Source organism: Agelaius phoeniceus, chromosome 1 (genome assembly GCF_051311805.1).
Source record: "Agelaius phoeniceus isolate bAgePho1 chromosome 1, bAgePho1.hap1, whole genome shotgun sequence".
Classification (NCBI taxonomy): Eukaryota; Metazoa; Chordata; class Aves; order Passeriformes; family Icteridae; genus Agelaius; species Agelaius phoeniceus.
This window is the reverse complement of record NC_135265.1, coordinates 108,989,793-109,010,952: the sequence shown is the minus strand read 5'-3', so window position 1 is coordinate 109,010,952 and position 21,160 is coordinate 108,989,793. Positions and strand designations below refer to the sequence as shown.

At 38.3% G+C, this 21,160-nt stretch overlaps 1 protein-coding gene across 2 annotated transcripts in view; it reads left to right on the top strand.

Moving 5' to 3' along the window:
- Positions 1-21,160, top strand: part of CDH2 (cadherin 2) — a 114,292-nt gene that overhangs the window by 55,872 nt on the left and 37,260 nt on the right. For both annotated transcript variants that reach the window (XM_054643476.2, XM_077185108.1), the window contains exon 3: positions 20,182-20,408. In XM_054643476.2, the coding sequence (XP_054499451.1) occupies positions 20,182-20,408 (227 nt within the window). The remainder of the gene's footprint in view (positions 1-20,181; positions 20,409-21,160) is intronic.

Below are 21,160 nucleotides of genomic sequence, written 5' to 3'. Positions count from 1 at the left end.
GTCACACTATCCAGCTAGACCTCAATGATACAGTGCTTAATTCAAGGCTTGATAGATTAAAGCTTAAAGCCAGTATTTACTATTATTGTCATGGCATCCTCTGATGTAGTCTAAATTGCATTATCAGTCAAAAGTATTACTAATTGAGAAGATTCTTGTACATGATGTACATACCACAGTGCAATATACTGACCAAGTGCTATCTTCTTACAAAGCTAGAATCTGAGAGTCTAGTTTGGGAATTACATTTCAGCTTTACAAGATTTACTTGGTAATTGGAATAAGAAGCATTCACTGCTCATGGTCTCTTTAAAAAACAAAGTTCTGTCAAAATTCTTTCCCATGCTTACCTCAGTTACACTGAGATAGAACTTGGAGTTTTCACAGTTACAGCCTAAATGTCACTAGCCATTTCTCTCCTAGTTACCTCAAGGTACTTTGCTGGATTTCTGCTTCAAAGTTTGGAAGGAGCCTAGCAGAAGAGCACTTGAATAATTGGAGAGAGCCCCCAGAGCAGCTCCAAGGCCCTTGCACAAGCCAGGAGAGACTGCTTGCTTTAGTTCTCTTAAAAACCCTTAGGTGGAAGGGTTTGATGCTTGTGCAGGGCTAAACCTTCAAAGTGAGCAAATGTGAGTCTCATTTGCTAGAGTTTCCATGTGGAAGACTCCTGTTTCCTGGGATAAAGGGTGCTCTGAGGCTGCATGAAACTCCTAAGCAAGTGCAGATTTCGACCTCAATAAGCTGGTCCTGCTGCCAGCATTCCCCGCATACCCATCCCAGGGAGGCCCTCCTCCGTAAACTCCACATGAAAGAGAGCAGACTAAAAGCCTTAGAAAGTGCATCCAGCTTTTTGTTTCCTTTGTCATCAATACAGTGTGTTCTGGTGTCTCCAAGACAACCATGTCTAAAAGGCTGACTGCATCTTTCACTGCTGCTCTATAGCGAGCTTGCCGAGATCGGCTGTGAGGGCCAACCTCTAGCCAGTTTTTATCCATGTGTTTTCCGGGTAGTGCCTAAGTTACTTTATGTGCTTGTTTTGGTTTCAGTTTTATTGCAAGAATTAAGCTCTGGTTTATCAGATACTGATTTTAAAGATACTGTTTTGGGGTTGTCCCAGCTCATCTTTCTTTGAAGAGTTGTAAGGAGCAGCTAGGATGTTTCCAGTAACGCGTGCAACAATGCTGGCTTTCTTTGCATTTCGGGTCCATTCTGCATCTGATAATAGATGCCTTCCTGCCACTGAATAGAGATGTACTGAGTCTTGCATTCTGCCTGCTCTTTTGTTGCCCATGTGTGCCGCCTTCTTGAATGATTACTGGTTTCAAATTTAAGTTGAGAGAGTCAAAATACCTGGTTTTCTGATTTCTGTGTAGTTGTCTTGTCAGTTTGCAGATTTGCAAACCCGCACACTTGGGGGGGGGAGGAGGTGATTGCTCACTCATGCTATGTGTTCTCTGAGCAACATCATCACAATCCTTTCCCAGTGTTCAGCTGCCCCAGATCTGTGGCCTCTGTGTCCCTTTCTGTGTAATGTACTTCTCTGCCACTTGCTTAGTGAAAACTGGTTAATGAAATACAGTTCCATGAGGTCAGGGGCTTTGGGAATTACCATTGTTCTGTTTCCTTACAGTTGTCTGGCAGAGAGGCAGAATCCAAGGCATGTTTCTTCCAGCTGAAGTGAAGAGTAGTTAAAGATAATGTAATTATTTGTGGTTTACAGCTGCCACAGTCAAGAACACCTCCCCTTCCCTGCCATGGGCTTTGTCAAGGTAGTTAGCATGGTTAAGCATATGCTTAACTCTTAGAGTAACCAGCTGTTGCTATCACTTCCCAGGATGTCTGGGATCCACAATGCTTAGACAAAAGAAAAAGAAATAAAATTATCTCATAGCCAATTCCAGCCTGAGTAGTGACAATTTTGTTTTCTTGGCAGCCTCAATATACTGTAAAGAATATATAGGTAATGTACTGTAAAAATATGGAGATAAACATCTAGATAGATAGCATTTATATATGTTGGGAAATCTTTAAATGGATGCATCATCTTTAATAGTGTTTGTTGTAGCATATTATTTTATTTGTATGTCTGAATCCAGTATCTTAGAGATAAAATTGATTTCTGCAAGCACTGTATTGGTGTACTTAGAAAAGGATAACCAGTGACTTGCCTGTAGACAGTAAGAAAGGTCTGTGTGAATAAGACAGCATTGGTTGAGGTATAGTCTGCAACAGAATGAATGAGAGCAAGCTGTGGTGCCTGTGACCGGGGCCATGTCTAACTTGGCAGAAGCATTCTCCCTTGCTCGCATGCTGTTGGTGAGAGCAGTCATGTGTTCCCTTAGTACTGTGTGTAGAAGCATTTCCTCTGGGTTTTTTACCGGGTCTCAGCAGAGCAGTCAAATTGAGAGGCGAGAGGATATGGTATAAAGGAGGAGGAGACTGGGATGCTCTTCATGCTCTGCAGCCTTGATTCCCACACACACACACAAAACCTCTTCCTCCCCTTTTTCTGTTAGTCATCAGAAATTTTAGGAAAAGCCACAGGAGCAAATCCTCCATTGGGTGGTAAAATTCCAGACATCATAAAATGTGTTGGAGCTACTTTTCATTTCCCTAGGATGCAGTCTTGCAGTTCTCCTGCAGACCAAACCCCGCCAAATCAATACCAATGTGGTACTGAGTTTTCTGGGATCTACTTGTTTCTCTTTAGCACTTTGCAAGCACAGTGACTACTCTGGAAAAGCTGGCCTTTGGTTGTTGATATTTTATTTAATTATTATCAATTTGAGATGCATGTTCAGAAAGGTTTGTTGTTCAACTTTCAAATGAAATCACAAGTGAAGACTCATGCATTGTTCTGTAGCAGTCTGTTCAATTTTCCCTTTCTTGCCTCATTCAAAACAAGAATAAATAATACCAAGATTACTTAATGCTTTCAACCTTTGAGGTGGTTTTTTGTTTTTTGGGTTTTTTTGTTTGTGTGGGGTTTTTTCTTGTTTTTGGAGGTTTTTTTCAAAACAGCATGAAATTGCATTTCCAGTAGACACCATTCAAGAGTTCTAACTGAGCAGTAGAGTAAATAATACCTAAAAATTGGAGAGGGTGGGGGAACATGTGACTTTTAAAATATTTTCGTAGAGACTTAAATTTTATAAAAACTTGCAAGAACTTAAGGTTGATATGATTGGTCTTACTATAGTAACAGGCTGTGGCTGGTTGGTTCAGGCTTTTTAGGTCTTGCTTAAATACACTGAATTCACATTCATTAATAATGTGGCTGCCATCCTTTAGTTGTTCAGTTGCACCATAAATAATTTGTTTCATGCGTGTGTAATGTTTTCAGTAAATTGAGTGATGTGGGTGGGCATTGAGTTATGTAATAATGAAGAACTTGAAACTATAATTAGTTTTAATCTACTGTGCTATCAAAATAATCTGTAAGTGAACTTACTTTCCTCTGAGTTACTGTTCTAAGTTGCATTTAATAATCACAATTCATAATCTGTTAAATTTTTGATAATTTCAGTGTTTCATGTTTAATGTTTTCATTTGAAAGGTGGATTGTTTCTCTGTAAATGGATCGGTATTAGCTGAAGTCACCTTCTTCTATGATGTAAAAATTTACAATTGACTTCCAATTTTAGGAGTTTTGACAAAAAATGCTCCTTTTCCTAGATAAAGTTTGGGGGGGGGGGGGGAAGATAACTGATTATTTCAGGTTAGTATGAAATTATTTCCTGTTGTTACCAGCTGTGTTACAATTTCTTATTTTACATGTACTAGTGGTACAGCATAAGCTACACAATGGCCCACAAATAAACTTCACAAATCATGCTTCTATTTTTATCATCAGTAATGCCTGTAGTGGGCTCTGTCATTTAACTTTTGCCTTGCTGTAAATAAAACTATTTTTCAGCCATATGTCGCTTCCTTAAACTTGCTATGAAAATCTTTAGCCTGAGAGAGATTTTTCTCATGAGGAATCTCTGTGGCATTGTGGTTTGCTGTGAAGGTGAGGGCAGATTCTTGCTCCATTTGTAAACCTTTGCAAAAACAGCTTGCTAAGTGGTTCTGGAGGAATTTGTTTGCCTGCTTTCTGTTTGCTTTTGAACTGGCTTGCTTAGCACTCTTGCTGGAAGTGTTATGTGGAATAAGGAGGAAAGAGAGAAAAAAAAAAGTGCCACATGTAGCATAGAATTTGGTGGACTTGATAAAGAAACAGACCTAAGACTGCGAATTTCCCTGGACACCCATCAAGTACAAACATTTTTGTAGCTTTTACTGCCCAAGGCAAGCTGCAAAGAATTGCCACCCCTCCTAGTCAAAAGCCACTTGCACAGTAAACGAAATAGTCACTAAACAATTTGCTGCCCGTAATATTTTGGTGACCTGCGTGACCCCTTGTCCCACCTGCATGGCACAGCTCTGCCTGCAGCAGCGTCCCTGCGGAATTCAGGGCTACAGCGTTTGGGTGGCGTTTGGCATCACCTTCCTGAGCTCCATGTTTGTGGGTCAGAGCGTAAATTCCTCATCTGAGCAGACTGAGATGCCTTCTCTTGCCTGGGAAGACAGAGGTTTGTATCAATTACAGGAGGACCAGAAACTGCTTGTGTATAGGCTCAGGTGGTGCTTTCCCTATGCAGTGGGAAACCGCCCAGCTCAGCTGTGGCACCAGAAGCTGGGGATCCTCCTCACCTCTTACTCCACTTCCATCTGCAGGGAAACTCCTCCTGTTTGGCCAGGGAGTGATGTTCCTTGGGGTTATCCAGCAAAGCAGCATTAATAGGGGCAGGGATAAGCTCATTCCCTGCCTCCTTTGCTTGATGGTTTTATTTACCTTAGATCGTGTTTCATAGTAGCTGCATTTGAAGCCCTTAAAAAATTTGGGCTGTTTTTTTTGTTGGGTTTTTTTTGTTTTGTTTTGTTTTTTTGTTTTTTAATTATCTATTGTAAGAAAAGGAAATAGTCAAACCATTACTATATGTGCATGATGTTTATGAGCAGATGAGAAATGCAGATGTGGTCCAGTAAATGTAGTAAAGTACTATATCAGGAAACCTAAATGCACCTTTTAAAAACTTGGTAAATTTAATTTTGGGAAACAGTGATAATTAAAAACACAGCATTAAGTAGTATCAAAACTGTGTTTAGTTCTGATGAGCCAGTTCTCTAATTCAAAGTTATGTATATGTTTGTTGACCAGGCCTTCTAAATGTTTCTCAGACTCGGATGAAAAAAGGAAAGGACAAAGTCACCTTTTTTTACTTTAATAAGAGAACTCTCAAATCTCAGCCTTCTGCAGCTGATGACCATAGTGAAGAAAAGTATCAAATATTAGCAAATATTTCAAACATAAAATGTGCTATGTGACTGAGAAGACATTCTTAGGAAAAGATGCACCCTGTCCATTTTTATCTAGAGAAATTAGATTTCTTTTTTGATCTTAAGCATCTAGTTTTTCCTTCAGATAAATGAAAATCACAAGCTCACCTGTGCTTTTGACCTGATGAGACTACAAAGAAAGAATGGTTCTCTTTGACGAGAGAACCATTAACACACATTGACACAGATCATATTAATTTATTTTTTTCTAAATAAAACAACAAAGATTTCAGTACATAGTTCAGGTGGTGACAGATTTTCAGGACAGTATTTTGAGAGTAATGTTGTGTTCCCTCATGCATTTCTTAATTACTTCAGTATGACTTTCAAATTTTTCTTTACAGACTTTGTTGCTGATTTCTGATTCTTTTGTGGAAGGCTTCTGAACTTAGGTCTTGCCTGCTTTTTAGAATTAATTTAAGAATAGTTTCTGACTTCATTGTAAACACAGCATGAATTGTGTTTGCTCTTCATCCATCATTAGATAACATCATCTCTAGTTGTAAAGGAGAGAATGCATTTAATAGAATAGTGGAAAGAAGTGATGTGTCCAATGATGTCGTCCCCTAAAATACTTTGAGTTAAGCTTTTTCAGGTAAGGAAGATGTTTTTGTTTAAGACATTGCTGTTTGTCTTGGCTCTGCCACCCTGCATCAAGATTTTGGGAAGACCATTGTGTCTTCTACCTTTAGAGACTTTTCCTATTCTCAGTTTCCATCTTCCCCATTTGGGAGAACGATAGAACAAGCACCTACTTGGCAATAGTACTGCCCCGAAAAACATGGACACATTTTATGGCAAACACCTTTAAAAGACATGTAGTTGAAAAATGTGAAGGCAGAGAATAGGGTTGTGTCATGTGTAAGAAGGTAGGCTGAGAAAAGAATGGTGGAGTCAAGCTGTATTAAGGATATTAATTAATACCAGAACAAGTTGACATTGCAGTACTTGGCGAAAGTGCAGAAATCTGCTGGATCTGGAGGTAAACTACTGGAAAACCAGAGTTGTGTAGCGTAGAGAGACATGAGTCACTTGAATGTGATTTGAAGACAGAACTGAATAAAATTACTGATTTTTATCACAGGGGCTTGTTGAGAGTAGCACAGATAAATCACAGCTCAACAACTAAAATTTCACGTCTCAGGTTCTGTTACCTTGGCCCTCAAAGAAAAATTTGAATTGTGTATTGGAGACATCCAGCAATAAAAGAGTTAAGGGAAAAACATGTAGATTGGTTATACCATTTGTTTTTAAAATCTGTAAGTTATGGCTATAATGTACAAAATGCCAACAGATGTACATTAAAAATGACATCTCTGCATTTATAAAACAAAAAAAATCCACACTGTAAGGAACTTTATAAATTTTTGACTTGTAATAAGGAACAGCAGCCATGTTGTGTGCTTGTGAGCCAAAAATCTGATTAATTTTCCCCAAATGCCTTTCTCCATACCCAGGGTACCGTATGTATTTCATTTGTGGCATCATGTGTATGTTCCTTGATTTTTTTTTTTTATTTATGACACTACTAAGCATGAATCTGTTAAGAACTTCACATGAATGTTATTACTTTATGACATCATAGTATGTTGCTTTTTGTAACATCCTTAAGTTATGTACACAGTACCACAAGGATTATTGAAAAATGGACTGGACCTCAAAATGAAGATCAATTTTCAGTGGCTCTTTGCTTTCCCTTGGCAGCGTATCAAAGCAAAGTAATAACATTTCAGTGCCAGTATTTTAAAATGTAGCTCAGATGTTTATTGTAAGGTCAGATCTGTTCCGTTTCACTTGCTGCTTCCTCCTGCTGTGGGAGAGGCTGCTTTTAGTTTGCAGAAATCCATTTCTCATGGGAAGGTGAGCTTTAGATACCATGATCTTGAGCTCTGAGAGGCAAATCAAAATAACACATCACTCATTTACTGCAGGCATTGCCTAACTTAATAAGAGTTGTTCTGGACGCCGAGTGCTCAGCTGAGATGGGCAGATCAAATTGATTATATTGCTTGCTAACCTGTCTGATTACCTCATCAGAGTGTTGCACCAGCCATGTAGAGTCTCTCCACTGGCAGGAAGGTCTTCAGTGCAAAGACTGTGAGCAGCCTGTCCAAACAAAGCTGAAAATGTGATTCCGTGTGTTCTGGATAGTGCCTTTTGGACAACTACTGAGCCTGTGTTTGCAGGCTCTCAGGCTGTGTTCCTTGGGAGCCTCCTCCTGAGGGTAACTGAATTCCTGACCTTTACTATAAAATGGGGTAGGATGATGTGAATATGGATCTATGTTCCAGTTAAAATGTGCACCTTTTAATAGAAAATACAAAGTAGTGGAGAATACCTGCACTAAAATTACTTGCAATGAATAGAATACATTTAGCTTTAGGGGCTATTTTTTTTTATTTTCAGGGTGGGCATGTGCAAGGGAACAGTTTGATTTGTAGCTTTTTGTGATTGATTAGTTTGTGGTTTTCAGGGTGGGTTTTTGTTTTAGTGGATTTTTTTTTTCTTTTTTTGTTTTTTTTTTTTTTTTTTTTTTAACTTCCTAGAGCACAGCCCCAAATCTTAGTGAAATAGATCCTAAATATCACTGCAGAGACTCCAGTCCTTGCCCATGGATGCAGACTGGCCCCAACTGCATGCAGCTATCTGTCAGTTCCCTCAGACAGAGGTGAGAGGAGAGAACAGTTTTTTATCTGCTACTCATGAACTTCAGACTCCCAACATCCGATGACAGGTTGCTATTTCATGCTCTGCAGTTTTGTTTCAACAGAAACTCAGTATGCTGTTCCACTGAATGACTTTGTGTTCTCCCTGTTGGTGACACTATTGCATTTATGGACCAAAAGTATATTCACATGCACACAAAGACACATCTGGAGGATCGCATTAGAGAGGAACTGTGCATCATGCACCAAGGAAGGAAAGAATTTTGCCATGAGTAACTTTAACAGTCTTTCAGATAGATCATGAATCTGCTTATATTAGCCATCAAAGCACAGCATTTCAGTGATTTTTGCACAAGATGTTCATGGTAATGCTTATCCTAAGGACAAATATCTCTGGATCAGCAGTCATTACTGTAGAACACACTGGATAGTATTTTCTGAAGTATACAGCAAGCATAGCATGGCTTTCTTTATTCCCTTTGCAAATTGGCATTGTTTTTTGGGAAGAGGAAGTGAAAAGAGATGCTTGTTCTCATGAGTGAATGCCACAGGTGTCTTTTTGAGGAATTCAAACATTTGAGGAAAATTGAGAAGAATACAGATGGCAGTTGAAATAGCCATTGAAATGTTAAAATGTTTATTACAATGGGGCTTTTCCATTCAGATTCCTTTCGGAAATGAATATTTAGTATTCTGGTAAGCAAAGCAAGAAGTGCCTTCTATTGGAATAACACAGTACTTGGGTTTCTAAAGGAAGATTTAGTTCTATTTTTGTGATGGATTGAGTCTGCAAGTTGCTGAGTGTTTCCATTGTTCAGGTATTTGTATTACATTTGATTCATGTAAATGTTAGACGTTATCCAATTTTCACCTTGTACCTAGGACTCCCAGACAGGGAGCAGCCCTGTTATACCAGTTGCTGTAGAAATAATCCCCAGACACAAGGGATGCAGTCTGGGCATTTGGAGGGTGTTGCTGTGTAATCTTTGCTAAGAAACTTAGAATGTTGTGACTAATAATTGAAAAATTAAGACTGCATAGAGTGCAACAGCTCAGTGCTTCTCAGCAAAATAGTCTTGACTCAGACAGTAATAGGTTAATTGCCACATCCAGAAATGAATCCTAATGATTCCCTCTAGGAGCCATTATCACACGTGGGGTTTTCATTGAGATATTTATAACTGTAATCTTTTGGTCTCAAAGCTCATGTAACTGTTCAATCCAGCAAAGGGGTTCAGAAAGGTAATACCCTGCTCTCATCCTTAGGCTTTGCTAAAAGTAGAATTTTTAGTTCTAGTTCAATCAGTCAAGCCCCTGCTATTTTCAGGCATTATTCCAATCTAACACAATTTGAATGTCAAGTGTCTTGTGTTTTGTGCTCACAAGGCCCACAGGAAAGTCTAGACACGCAAAAAAAAAAAAAAAAAAAGAAAAAAGCTGCATTTATCATAGGAAGAGGATCTTCAAATATATCAGAAGATCCGTTCTTTTTCTTCTCTGCTCTTCTGTGACTAGACTGAATCATGATTGTAAAACAAGAGTCTGTTCAGCCAGGTCTGTCTCTTCTCTTTCCACCTGGAATAAATTGCATAAATTTGCACAGCATTGCTTTGGCATAGAATCCTGAAGTATGTCTTAATTTTGCAGTACTGAAAGTTCCCTCTTTAATGAAGTCTGTCTGTATTTCTTTCATTTGTCTGCAAATTGTATCCAAGGATTTATTTTCTTTTTCCCCTTCCTATATTAATCCTGGTACCATGTTGTGCTGCTGTCATGCTTGTCTGCATTTTGCTAAGAAAATGGGGTTTTTTTAATCTTTTTTTTTCCTCTCCTGGTGTGATGCCTCTTTTATTTCTGTCAATTCTATTACTGTCAGTCTGAATTTGAGGGGATTATCTGAGCCTCGTAATTTTGTAATCACTAGACAAGATATTCAAAAAACAGTAAAAGATCTTGAAGGAAAGTAGCATCACATAAATTTTGACTTACACTCTGTCACATGTACACAAGTAACCTCATGTTGGTCATTCTAATGAGTTTGCACTGTATGGTGCAGTCAAACATGAAGCAACAGTGTTACTTCTGCTTGCAGCCAGTGTTTGTCTAATTTACCTACAGTCAGGTGGGCCTTACATGAAGTAGAAAAATCATTTGAAAAGACTCAAGTCTGAGGTCCTCACTCTGCAGCATAGACACAAAAAGTCCAAGTTGCTCCTCCTCTTTTGTTTTTCCTTTTGATACTTGGCAACCTTGCAAGGATGGGTGGTTTTCATCTCATTGAGAATAGTGTTTAGGTGGTCAACCAAGAAGATAAAAATAATTAATTGTTTGAGAGCATTCACCAAGTGCCAGTTGCTAGAAGGTATTCCAGCACTGGACTTTTTTTCTGATCATTGGACTCACTTTAGCTCTTGAGGAAAAAATTCATAATGTATGTACATTTTTTTTTTCCATGGACTGATGACAACATTAAGATACCCCTATGATGTTGCAGTGTTTTAGGTGAGCTTCCATAGTCAGCAGTGTCAAGTAATTTCCTGCATATTTCTATTTAGATCTAATTCTAATGCTAGTGGTTCTTAATTTATTTTTAAGGCATCTGCACACATTATTGGATTGAGGGGGAACGTGAAGCATATTCAGAGAGATGCTCTAACAAGATTCTATGAACAACCTAAATAATAATCTTAAAATACATGAAATCAGGCATCTGCCTGATAGTTCCCTTCATATTTCCCCCTCTTTAATGGTAATCAGTTAATTAGCATGTCACCTTAGCTATTTTAAATGTTGAAAGCAGCACACAGAGGGAGTGAATACCCATTTAGGGGTTACTTTCACCCACAGGTACTCCCTCATAACATGATAGATGTTGTCATCTTACTGCACAAGTTCCATACCTTCTTGGTGATGTCTCATAGGCAGCTCCTTACAGCACTGACTCCTTCTTCTTCACAGCACAGCCAAAAAAAACTCCAACCCTCTCCTCACCCAGCTAACCCACTCTTTTATAGCACTCATCCTCATTGGACACAGCTGTGGCCTGTCAAGGGCAGCCTAATCTTTGGTAATTAGTACAGCTGCAACTCCTCAGGTATGGGATTACCTTCTGCACTATCTTTATTTTCTTACATTCTATCCCTCCACAGATGGACGTGCAACTTTTTGAGTTCTCTGCTTTGTTATGGGTAGCACTACTTTGGCCTGGCTGTGAAATACTCTGTACTAGCCTGCACCAGTCACCAAGAGCTTTTTCTGAATTTTAAGGTCAGATATCTCTGTTTAAGAATAATAATGATGAAAGCCTGAGGTCTGACTAGATACTATTAAGCCAACTAGTTTTCTGCCTGAGGCCTACTGGACATTATCCAGTGATACTATAATCCTTGGGATTTATGGTTTTTATTGTTATCTAACCACATCAGTGTAAATACTGCTGGGCTGTCTCTGCTGTTTCTTCCACCCCCTTTGGCAACTGGCAGGTTTCTTCCCCTTGTTTAATACAAAAGCACAGTGTTCAAGCAGGGTAGTTTTTCACCATTATCCATTTGCTAAGGAAATGAGCATCCCTGGGTTACAGGGAGGCTCTGCTTTGAGATCAGGCATGCACAGCAAAATGCAGACAAGCTCTTTGCTGTGGGGATGCTACTGCAGTTGTGTCCATGTCCGTTGGCTGGAAGGTTCTCCAGGTTCCCCCCAGAGGATAACAGCTTTCATCTTTTAGCAAAGAAGCAGTGCCCAGAGCTGTCACAGCAACTAGAGTATGACTAAGGACCTTTTAAAAGTCATAAAGAATAATTGCAGGTTTGGAAAATTAGACTGTAGTATGCCCAGAGGAGTGACATGTGGGAGAGTGACAAAAGCCACCAGTGTTGGGCAGACCAGACAGAGGAAGGAAGGAGGGGAGGGGAAGGGAAGGAAGGAAGGAGAGGAAGGAGAGGAAGATCTGTATTGGTGTTTGTGGAGGGTCGTTGCATTCAAATGTGTGCTGGTTTGTGAAGCTGCAAGGAGGGTTTAGGAAGGGTTGTCCCCTTTCCCCTTGAAGCATCCATAGCCACATGGGAGGGACTGCTAAATATGATCTCTAGAAACAGGTGGTATCCTGGAGTATGCAGCAGAATACAAAATATTAAGCGTTTCCACATCTGCTTCAAGACTTTTTTTTTTTAATGGATTGTTGAAAGGAGTGCTGCCATTTTGTCAGTGCTGGGAATTTTTGTTTGATGCAACGCAATTCAAATACAACACTCGCTTCTGCCTGAGCAGTCCTGTAATTTAATGAGAAAAATCCCTAATTTTATTTTGTTGTATTTCTTTTCACGGTACAAAGTGACACATTGCCTAAAAGTGATATATGCTTCTCTCCTATGTTCTGTTGTTGTTCCTAAACCCCTTTTAGTGCTGGGGCTTAAGCTGCTGTTTAAAGCTGCTGACTGGTTGAATTTATAAAATAGATCATCAGCTCATTTGTAAGTATGCACCCATTTGATATTTCAGCAAGTTCTGGCTTTTTACAGAAACTATAGGTGCCTGGATATTCAGTTTGTTAGTTAATTTGTTTATTTTTGTAAAGACAGCCTCCCATGATCTTTCTGCCTAGGTGTGCTCCAAGCCTAAACTGCAGCCTGAAATTAGCAATGCTTTGACACCTCAGCAGCTCTGTCAGGAGCACAGGTGAAAGAGGGGACAGGAAAAATGGGAGCATCAGGGAATAAAGTAAGGTTCTTTAAACCAGAAAACAGAACACCTGTAAAGGCAGGGAGAAGGAACAATAAAGAAGAAAGAGAAGACAGCTAGGAAAAAAAAACCTTGAAACCTGAAGCCTAAAAGGACTTCAGGCCAAGAACAGTTAGCATAGAGAACATATAAAAGCATCTATTCTCTATTCTCACTTTCCTTATTGCTAGTGAGGGAAAAGGAAAAAAAATAAAAGAGCTAACTTTTTTGGCATTTTCTAAAGATAGAATAAAAGGAAAAGCAGCTTATCCAGTTTTTTACTAGATATTTAAGTCATTACTGTAGCACAAAAACTGCCCTTTAATTGCTGCACTGTAATTGTAGGTATTTGTTTCTTACGCTGCTTAAGGTCACATAAAAACGAATAGAGGTAAAAATAGGTTTGTGTTAAGTGCCTCAATTTTGAAAGCATTTTCTGCTAGCTATCTGCAGAGACAGTACTTTCCCTTTAGTCTCCTGGTTTGACTGTTCAGTAGATACATTTTTTTAATTACCAAATTGGATTTTAGCAGGTGTAGTCAGTTGATGCATTATGGGTATAAGAGATTAGTGTTTAATCCTTCTTTTTATTACTGTGTAGAATGGTGTGCTTGGGAAAGTATTAAAGGTGCATTGCATACTCCAGAGTACAGAAATGACATTTATTACTGAGTTTTCTTTCAGCTAGCATCATTTAGAAAAAAGCTGGTGCAGAACTCTGCAGGGGCCTATAGGCTCATCTATAGTGAAACTGCCTTAATACAGAGTGGAGGAAAATGGAAAGAAACCTCTTTGTGTTTTAAAACAAAAGCAGTTGTCGAAATACAAGAACTTTCCCTCTTGAAGATGATTATTCTCTTTTTCTACATTTTACTTTTTCTAAAATAAAGACAAAAGGGATGTGAAAAGCACAGATCTTTGTGCCAGTGAGTGGTAGAGGCAAAGACTGAAAAGGGTCAGTGAATCAGATATAATTTGGACTCTGTTTGAGATACCAGTCCTGTGTTTTGCTGATGGCTGGTATTCCTGTACTGAAAAGCTGCAGAGGATTTCTATCGAATAGAAAGAACATTATCCCCATTTTCATTCTGGCATGCCTGTTACGACTTTGTTCTGTAAACAAAGAGGATTATGGGAACTGGAAACTAGATGGCATTTTATTAAAGAACTGTGTAAGTCTTTCCCTGTGAATGCAAGAATTAGGCAGACTGGTGGTAGCTACCTGTGAAAGAAAATACTTTAAAAAATAGACCTTAATGTTTGAATTATTAGGGCTCGTAAAGAGGCATTAGGGTTCATAAGGCCTCATAAATGTAGGAAGGAGCTTTAGTATTTCCCAGTTGTACCTTGCAACAAAATACTTTAAAAGAAAAACTTTCACAGTAATTGTACAAATTAGGAATGAAAAAGAATATGTTGCAGAAATAGGGAGAGGGAGATTTATGTCCAGTGTTCTTCTGTCATGTAGACTGCCAGATTGCTTTGGAAGTATGTTATTTTGGGAAATGTACATATTTATCCATTTAGAACTAGAAGTCTCAGGAGTAGGGCAGGAGAAGAGAGAATTGCACTGAGTCATAGTTGTGGTAACCAGTACAAATTACTTTTACCAGCATAACATGCAACTTTTATAAAAACTTAGGGTTTTTGTACAGTAGACTACTTAACATCCTGTTTCCCCAGAGTAAAGTCATACATCAGTACTAGGTTTTACCTAATGCCTGCTGCAGATCACTCGAACTGCTTTCAATTAATGAAAAAAGTGTACAGTATGAATTAAACCTAATTCTTGCAAATCACCTTTCCTTTTAATTATTGCTTTCCTAACTGAATAGACAATAAGCAGACAGTTCAGCGTGGAAAAGTGGGAAGTTGAGCTGCTATTAGTCAGATCATGAAACACCTAAGGTTGGTAAATAGCTTGAATACATCCTCAGTTTCACCTCAGTTGAAACCTTCTGATTTGACACCTCTTCACCACTTGAGAGCCTCATAACCAGGCTTGCCCATGGAACCAGGCTGTAAAGATGTTGAAGACAAGTGTAAATAGGATTTAGAAGCAAATGGGCCGTATTTGGCCCTCAGTAAGTGGCAAAACTCCAGTTGGGCTTGCGTGACCTGCTGAAGCAGCCCTCTACTCGAAGTGGGCTGGGGTGGCAGAACACAGGGCTCAGCACAAGGCACAGGTTTTCAAAAGCAATTATTGAATTAGCAGGCTTTGGTAAGTAGCTGTCTTTTGACAGCCAGCTTTCTTTTCAAGTGTCACAGCTTGGTTAGTCCAGCAAGGCTCAAAATGAGTAGCGCTTTGAGATTGTTGGATGGTCTGGAGTATGGGATAAACTACAGGTCATAAATATAAAAGCAGAGAAGAAAAAGGGATTAGGAAAAAAGACTAGAAGAAACTTTTAGAAACAATGCTGGTGTATGGAAATATCTCTAAAGGATATAATGTCAAATGGAATTACAGTACAGGTAGGGAAATGCCATTGCCTAAAATAACCTGATTATATTTCATATTTATTTTGACTCAGTAATTTCTGTAGCTAATATTCTCAGTTTGCAGATGCAAACAACATTTTTCTGGCTGATGAAGACAACCCATCAGACAACTGATCAGAAAATCAGATATTAAATAATACTTAGTAAGATTTCAAGATGGTTTCAGAAAGTTCTAAAATCAGACTAAATTTAAGGGTGGTGATGGAAAAGGCAAGTTAGAATGTATTTTAGTTCTTTGTGATTATAACAGTTTGCCAGGATGTCAAAAACCCAGTTCTTTTGAAGGTCATCTATAATTATAGTAAAGGATGTCTCATGGGCATTACACATGCCACTCCAACAAGCCATGAACTGAAATATGAGCATGTGCACTATGCCAGTAGGACTAACAGATCATCTTACAGATACAGAAGTAACCAGTATGAATAAATTACTAATTTATAAAGTAAGAGCGGGGAGGGGGGCATTATATGGGGTTTCTCGTGTAGTTTTCTCCTGCTTCTCTCTCTGAGAAGTAAAGACTTGTTTAATACTGAGTGTTCTTGGAGAGTGTTCAGATATTAAATATGCAGATGGCTAGACAGTTCAAGCAGAATGTTTCCATATAGTTTCTCCATCTGTCAAAGGTAAAAGTGGTATCTAGTAGGTAGTTGTACCTAAGATACTTTCTTATTCTGTTTGTCTGTTGCAAAAAGAATCCCAAGTGGATGAAATAGCTGTAGGTTTTCTGTTTTATGATGCATGCTCTTAACTGTATTGCTGAAGTATGCATTGTGAGCACTTGGCATTTGTTTCAGTTTTCCATTATTTCTACTAAGTGAGCCTTTGCCTTGAGGTTGCTGCTTAGGCATTGAGAAGAGCATTCCAACAAATTTACAGAAGGAAACACACTCTAGTGTGCTTATATGCATGTGGATGTTATCTGGATGTGAATTGAATTCTTTTCTAAGTGCAGAAAATCCAGATGGCAAACTCAGTCTCACGATCAAAACGGGTAATGAAAGTTATGTATTAATATTCTATGTTGCACATGAATATATATGTTCATGAAATATTTTACAGTGGGCTATATTTTTAACAGCAATTTTTTTGCTCAGTCCTTGTTTGGATCAAGTAATTCTGATATTATTTTCCTAGGACAAAAAGAGCAGAAGCACGTTGGCAAAGAGTGCAAACCAACATGAGTAGCTGTATTTTACAGATACTATGAATCATTCATCTCATTAGACCTGAGCAGGAGTGGTGGTGATCTCTAGTGCACTTTAAATGAATTCGCATGTCTAGTTCTTAACGTTTTGTACACTACACATGTATGCACACGTTGTAATTACTTCCATGCAAGAGTGTTAAACTGAAAGCTTCCTTTAATATCATGGAGCTGTAGACTTCCATTTTACAATGTTGTAGTCTCAGAGGTCCTCTTCTATTCTTTACTTAATAGAATATACTTGCCTTGTTTTTAAGACAAGAAAAGACTCAAATTAGGAAATTAATGGTCTTTTGTCTTAGGGTATAATATTTAATGATAGTCATAAGCTAATACTAAATACAATTTTTCTTCTGTTTAAAGACCCTACATTTATAAACCCTTGTGCACAACCCTATTTCGAGCCTGTGAACTGAGTGCATTTACTCCCATGTTGCATATTACTGCTTTTATATGACCAAAAGTATTCTCTAAAATTGAAACAGTTATCTTTGATTGAATACTTCCCAGGGCTTTCAAATCATATACTTCTAAAAAGCAAATACTTTCAGAAGATGCACAGGATACTCAAAAATCCATGAGTTATTTTTACAGATTATGTTACTCTTACCTGATCATTTATGCAGAGTGTTATGAAAAAGCAGTAAAATCAGATACTTGATTACTCTGTCTCTTTCATATTAAGTTACTAAGATTCTGCAGATGATATCTAGTTAATCTTTTTTTTAAGTGGAAAAAAAAAATCTGTGATTGATCTGTCAACATAAAGTGACTTGTGGAAAGTATGCCTCCCTTTCCTGTGGTTTTTAGAAAAGAACAGGGTTGCATAAGCAGTCATTATTCACAGTAAAACAAAAAAAATATTTCCTGTAGCATTTTTGCAAAAAAAAAAAGTCTTTGCCTGAAAACCTACTGTCAGAAATCACTCTTTGTTCATACTAGTTGAACGCTGAAAAATGAAGCAAAGTGATCTAAATCGAATTTACAAGACTGATAGCCATGTGTTTGGGGGGAGAGTAGCTACTGCACAACCTGTACTCTGTCAAGGGAATTTAATTATAGATGGTTATACTTGACTATAATTCGTTAATGTGTGCTCCTTGCAAAGGGAGAATAATTCTCACATTGACAATTTTATATGTTTTTACCAGGATACTGTCAGAGGAAGGGATTTTCATTGAATTTCATAATACAGTTGCCTTGGGGAAGAATATCAATGAAGTGGCTAGCAGGGTGGTTTTTCTGTTTTATTTTTGTGCTGCTGGTGTCTGTATGTAAGGAGATAGGGGAAAAGAAATCTTCTTCTTTATGAATTTGAATATCTAAAATAGGAACATATTCTGTTACTGTGCAATAGTTAGGAAATATTTTTATAAAATATTGTTGTGATATCTTGCTCTTTCAGACCATAATGACAAATACTCATTTTAGCTTTCACCTTTTTGGGAAACAGTAAAAGTTTAGATTAATCTTCATTCTCTTTCCCACTCTTGTACTTTTCAGAAGTAAATCTGAGAAGAACCAGAGATAGAGCTGGCTCTAGAACTGTTTGTCCTTTTGGTCAAGACACATTTTTGAAAAGCAGATTTTGAGAGCAGTTGTAGCTGAGATGAGATGAGAGGTTAGCAGAGGCACAGAGCTATGGGTTATGTTGCTGGCTGCTGGTTTTTTTGGTTGGTTTTTTTTCTTATGTGAACTGTTTCTGAGAGGTTTGTTGGGAACAGTGGTGGCATTTTAAGGATGCCCAGCTTCCTCCATGCTTGAGGTCTGAGTTGTCTGTGCCTCTGTAACCAAGTACAAATAGCACTGTTTAATAGTCCATTAATTAGTCATTAAATTCTTTTATTGTTAAACATAGTGACTTTGGAGTAAGCTGTTCTTGGACATCTTTTTATTTCTGCGCTGGGCAAGAATTACAGAATTAGGACTGTGATAATTTCTACATACTGGAGTAGTTGCTTTAAGTAGTAGCTTTGTATTCTTGGCTTAGAGTCATGCATGTTCTCATTTGGCTGTAGCATTTCAACCAAGTGTTGCAGTGAGCTGACTCAAGCTGCAAGGCCCATGTTGAAAAAAGCAGGGGGTCAATGGGATGGTTAACATCTGGGAACTGGAACTTCTGCCTGCCAATTTTCTCCTCCCATGTTACCTGCAAAACAGAGGATCTGACATCTCCAAACATCTTCAAACTCTGTGATCTGTCTGGAAAGAGCACTATCCCTGCCCAGTTCAGCAAGATCACGATTAAGAAGGTTGATGCTGTATCATTTATTTAGAGTGGTGCTGTGCTTTGTCTCCTTTTTTTATCTGATGCACTCTTTAAAAATACCGTATTTTCTGTCAGGAGAGGGAAAATGGGGGATTCTGGATAACTGGAAGGGTGCAATAAGGAAAGAAATTTAATCTCTCATGTGAACATCAGCCTGGTCCTTAAAGTTCAAATACAAAAAAGTATGATTCTTCTTAGTACCTTCCTGAAAACAGTGCATTACAGAAGAAAGCACATGATGCATGACATTTAGTAGTGATTTTTCTTGAGAGGGACCTTTAGGTTTTGAAGCTAAATAGTTTTTGCATGGTTTAGCACAATATAAAAAGTGCAATAACTGAAATGAGGCATAAAGCCTCATTTCATCTTCATCTTCACTATGTGGATTTCAGCACAACCTTCATAATGGTATTTTGCACTTCTATTGCCCATACAATCAAAATATTTCATAATGCTTTGGAAACATTAAAGAGTGATCATTGGTTATAAAAGCACACTTTCATTTTTTTACTTACTATTATTTGCAGTAACCCAGAAGATAACTGATGGTGAAAAGAATTGGGTAGATATGGCAGTAACCTGTTACCAGTTCTGTTTTGTGGACAGCACATCATTATCTCTACATTCAGTTTTCCTGACTTCTTGTTCCAGTGTGTGTCTTTCAGACACAACAAAAGGAAGGAGGGAGGAGGGAATTAAAGAATAGGTAATTCCTAAGTAGATAAAGGGACATGTGTGGTACAGAACATAGCTTAAAAAAAAACCAAAAACAACCCAAAACCCCAAACAAACAAACACAAAAACCCAAACCAAAAGAAAAACTCAAGGTCGTTAACTTAGGTTTTCTTTGTGAGGCATTTACTGCCTCCACCATCTTGTCAATGAGGGACAAGGAAACTCAGTCCCAGAGCTCATAAGAAATCTTCCTGAGATGGCACAGCTGAATCACAGGCTGATGTGGGCACAGAATTTAATATTCTTAACATACCTCAGGGTTTCTGCCTTACCCCCACTAGCAGCGAGAACGTGCTGGAAACACAGTTGTGTTTGCAGTTATGATTGCAGTGTAATAAAATTTTTTGAGCATTTTTAATGACTCAGCTTGACTGGATCTTTGCGAAGCTTGAGATGCAAACCCAACTAGCAACCAACTGAAGTGTACCTTAGGACATGGAAGGAGTTGGTTTTCTTGCTGGTTTGTGGGCAGGAGACTGTTCCTGTCTAGGGTTAAAATCTCACCCTAGCAGTCCACAGAAGAATATCATTGTTATGTGGCAGGGACTGACTGGTAAAGTACAAGTCCTAACTTGTAACTGCATGTGATAGTAGCAGCTAAGCATCTCTGCTTTTGATATTGTTCTTAGTGCATTGATGTCACAGTAAATTCAAGTGGGCTGCTTTTTCAATTTTGTTTTGTTTGCCATTTTATGTCTGTTTTACAGTGAGGTTTCGAAGCTGTGATGGAAACAAAAAAATACACTTTGGTAGCAGTGAGCCAGAAGATTTCAGAGTAGGTGAGGATGGTGTGGTCTATGCAGAGCGAAGCTTTCAGCTTTCAGCGGAGCCCACAGAGTTTGTCGTGTCTGCTCAAGACAAGGAAACCCAGCAAGAATGGCAAATGAGGGTGAAGCTAACCCCTGAACCAGCCTTCACAGGGGCTTCAGAAAAGGTAAAACAAGAGCTTAATGCAGCCTGTATAAATGTATCTCCACAAAGAGGCATAAAAATAGAGGTTTAATTTTGCCTGTCATGCACCTCTCCATGAACCAGCTTATTAATGGACACCTAGTGCATGCAAAGCTGGAGCTTTAGAAGGAACTTTGATCATCTTTTATTCTGTAGTTTTGCTAAGGCATGAAAAGACATGCCTATTTAACTATATAGGATTCTTTGTGTTTGAGCTTTTTGTTTGTATAGCTTGAGATTTATACCTGAATTTAAGTCTCCCAGCCATTTCTTTATTTTAAATTGCTTGAAAGTATTATAGTATTTATTCAAGTGGTTAAATATAACCGCAAAATAAACAAATCTGTGATAGAATGCATCAGTCACATTTATTAGATGGGAACTGTAGATTTACAGCAGTAAGTAGGAAAGCACTTCTGGCAGGGAATATTGGCTTTGTCGTGTCCCGTCATAATCAAATTGGAGATTGTAAATTATTCATGATTCCAGCACTACTTGGTAAGGAAGATAGTCTCCCTCTGCTGGAAGCTGCCATAGGATAAACCATGTACTGTAACAAAAATCAGACCTAGCAATGTGCAATTAGCAATGTGTTTACTTTAGAAAAGCATATTAGTTTGTTTACCTTTTTCTGTCATATTACCTGTTGCCTACTGTTTCTTGCCTTCTCCTTAGTGAAGAAGTGTTCAGTTTACAGATAAAGAACAAAATTTATTCATAGATTAACATACCTAT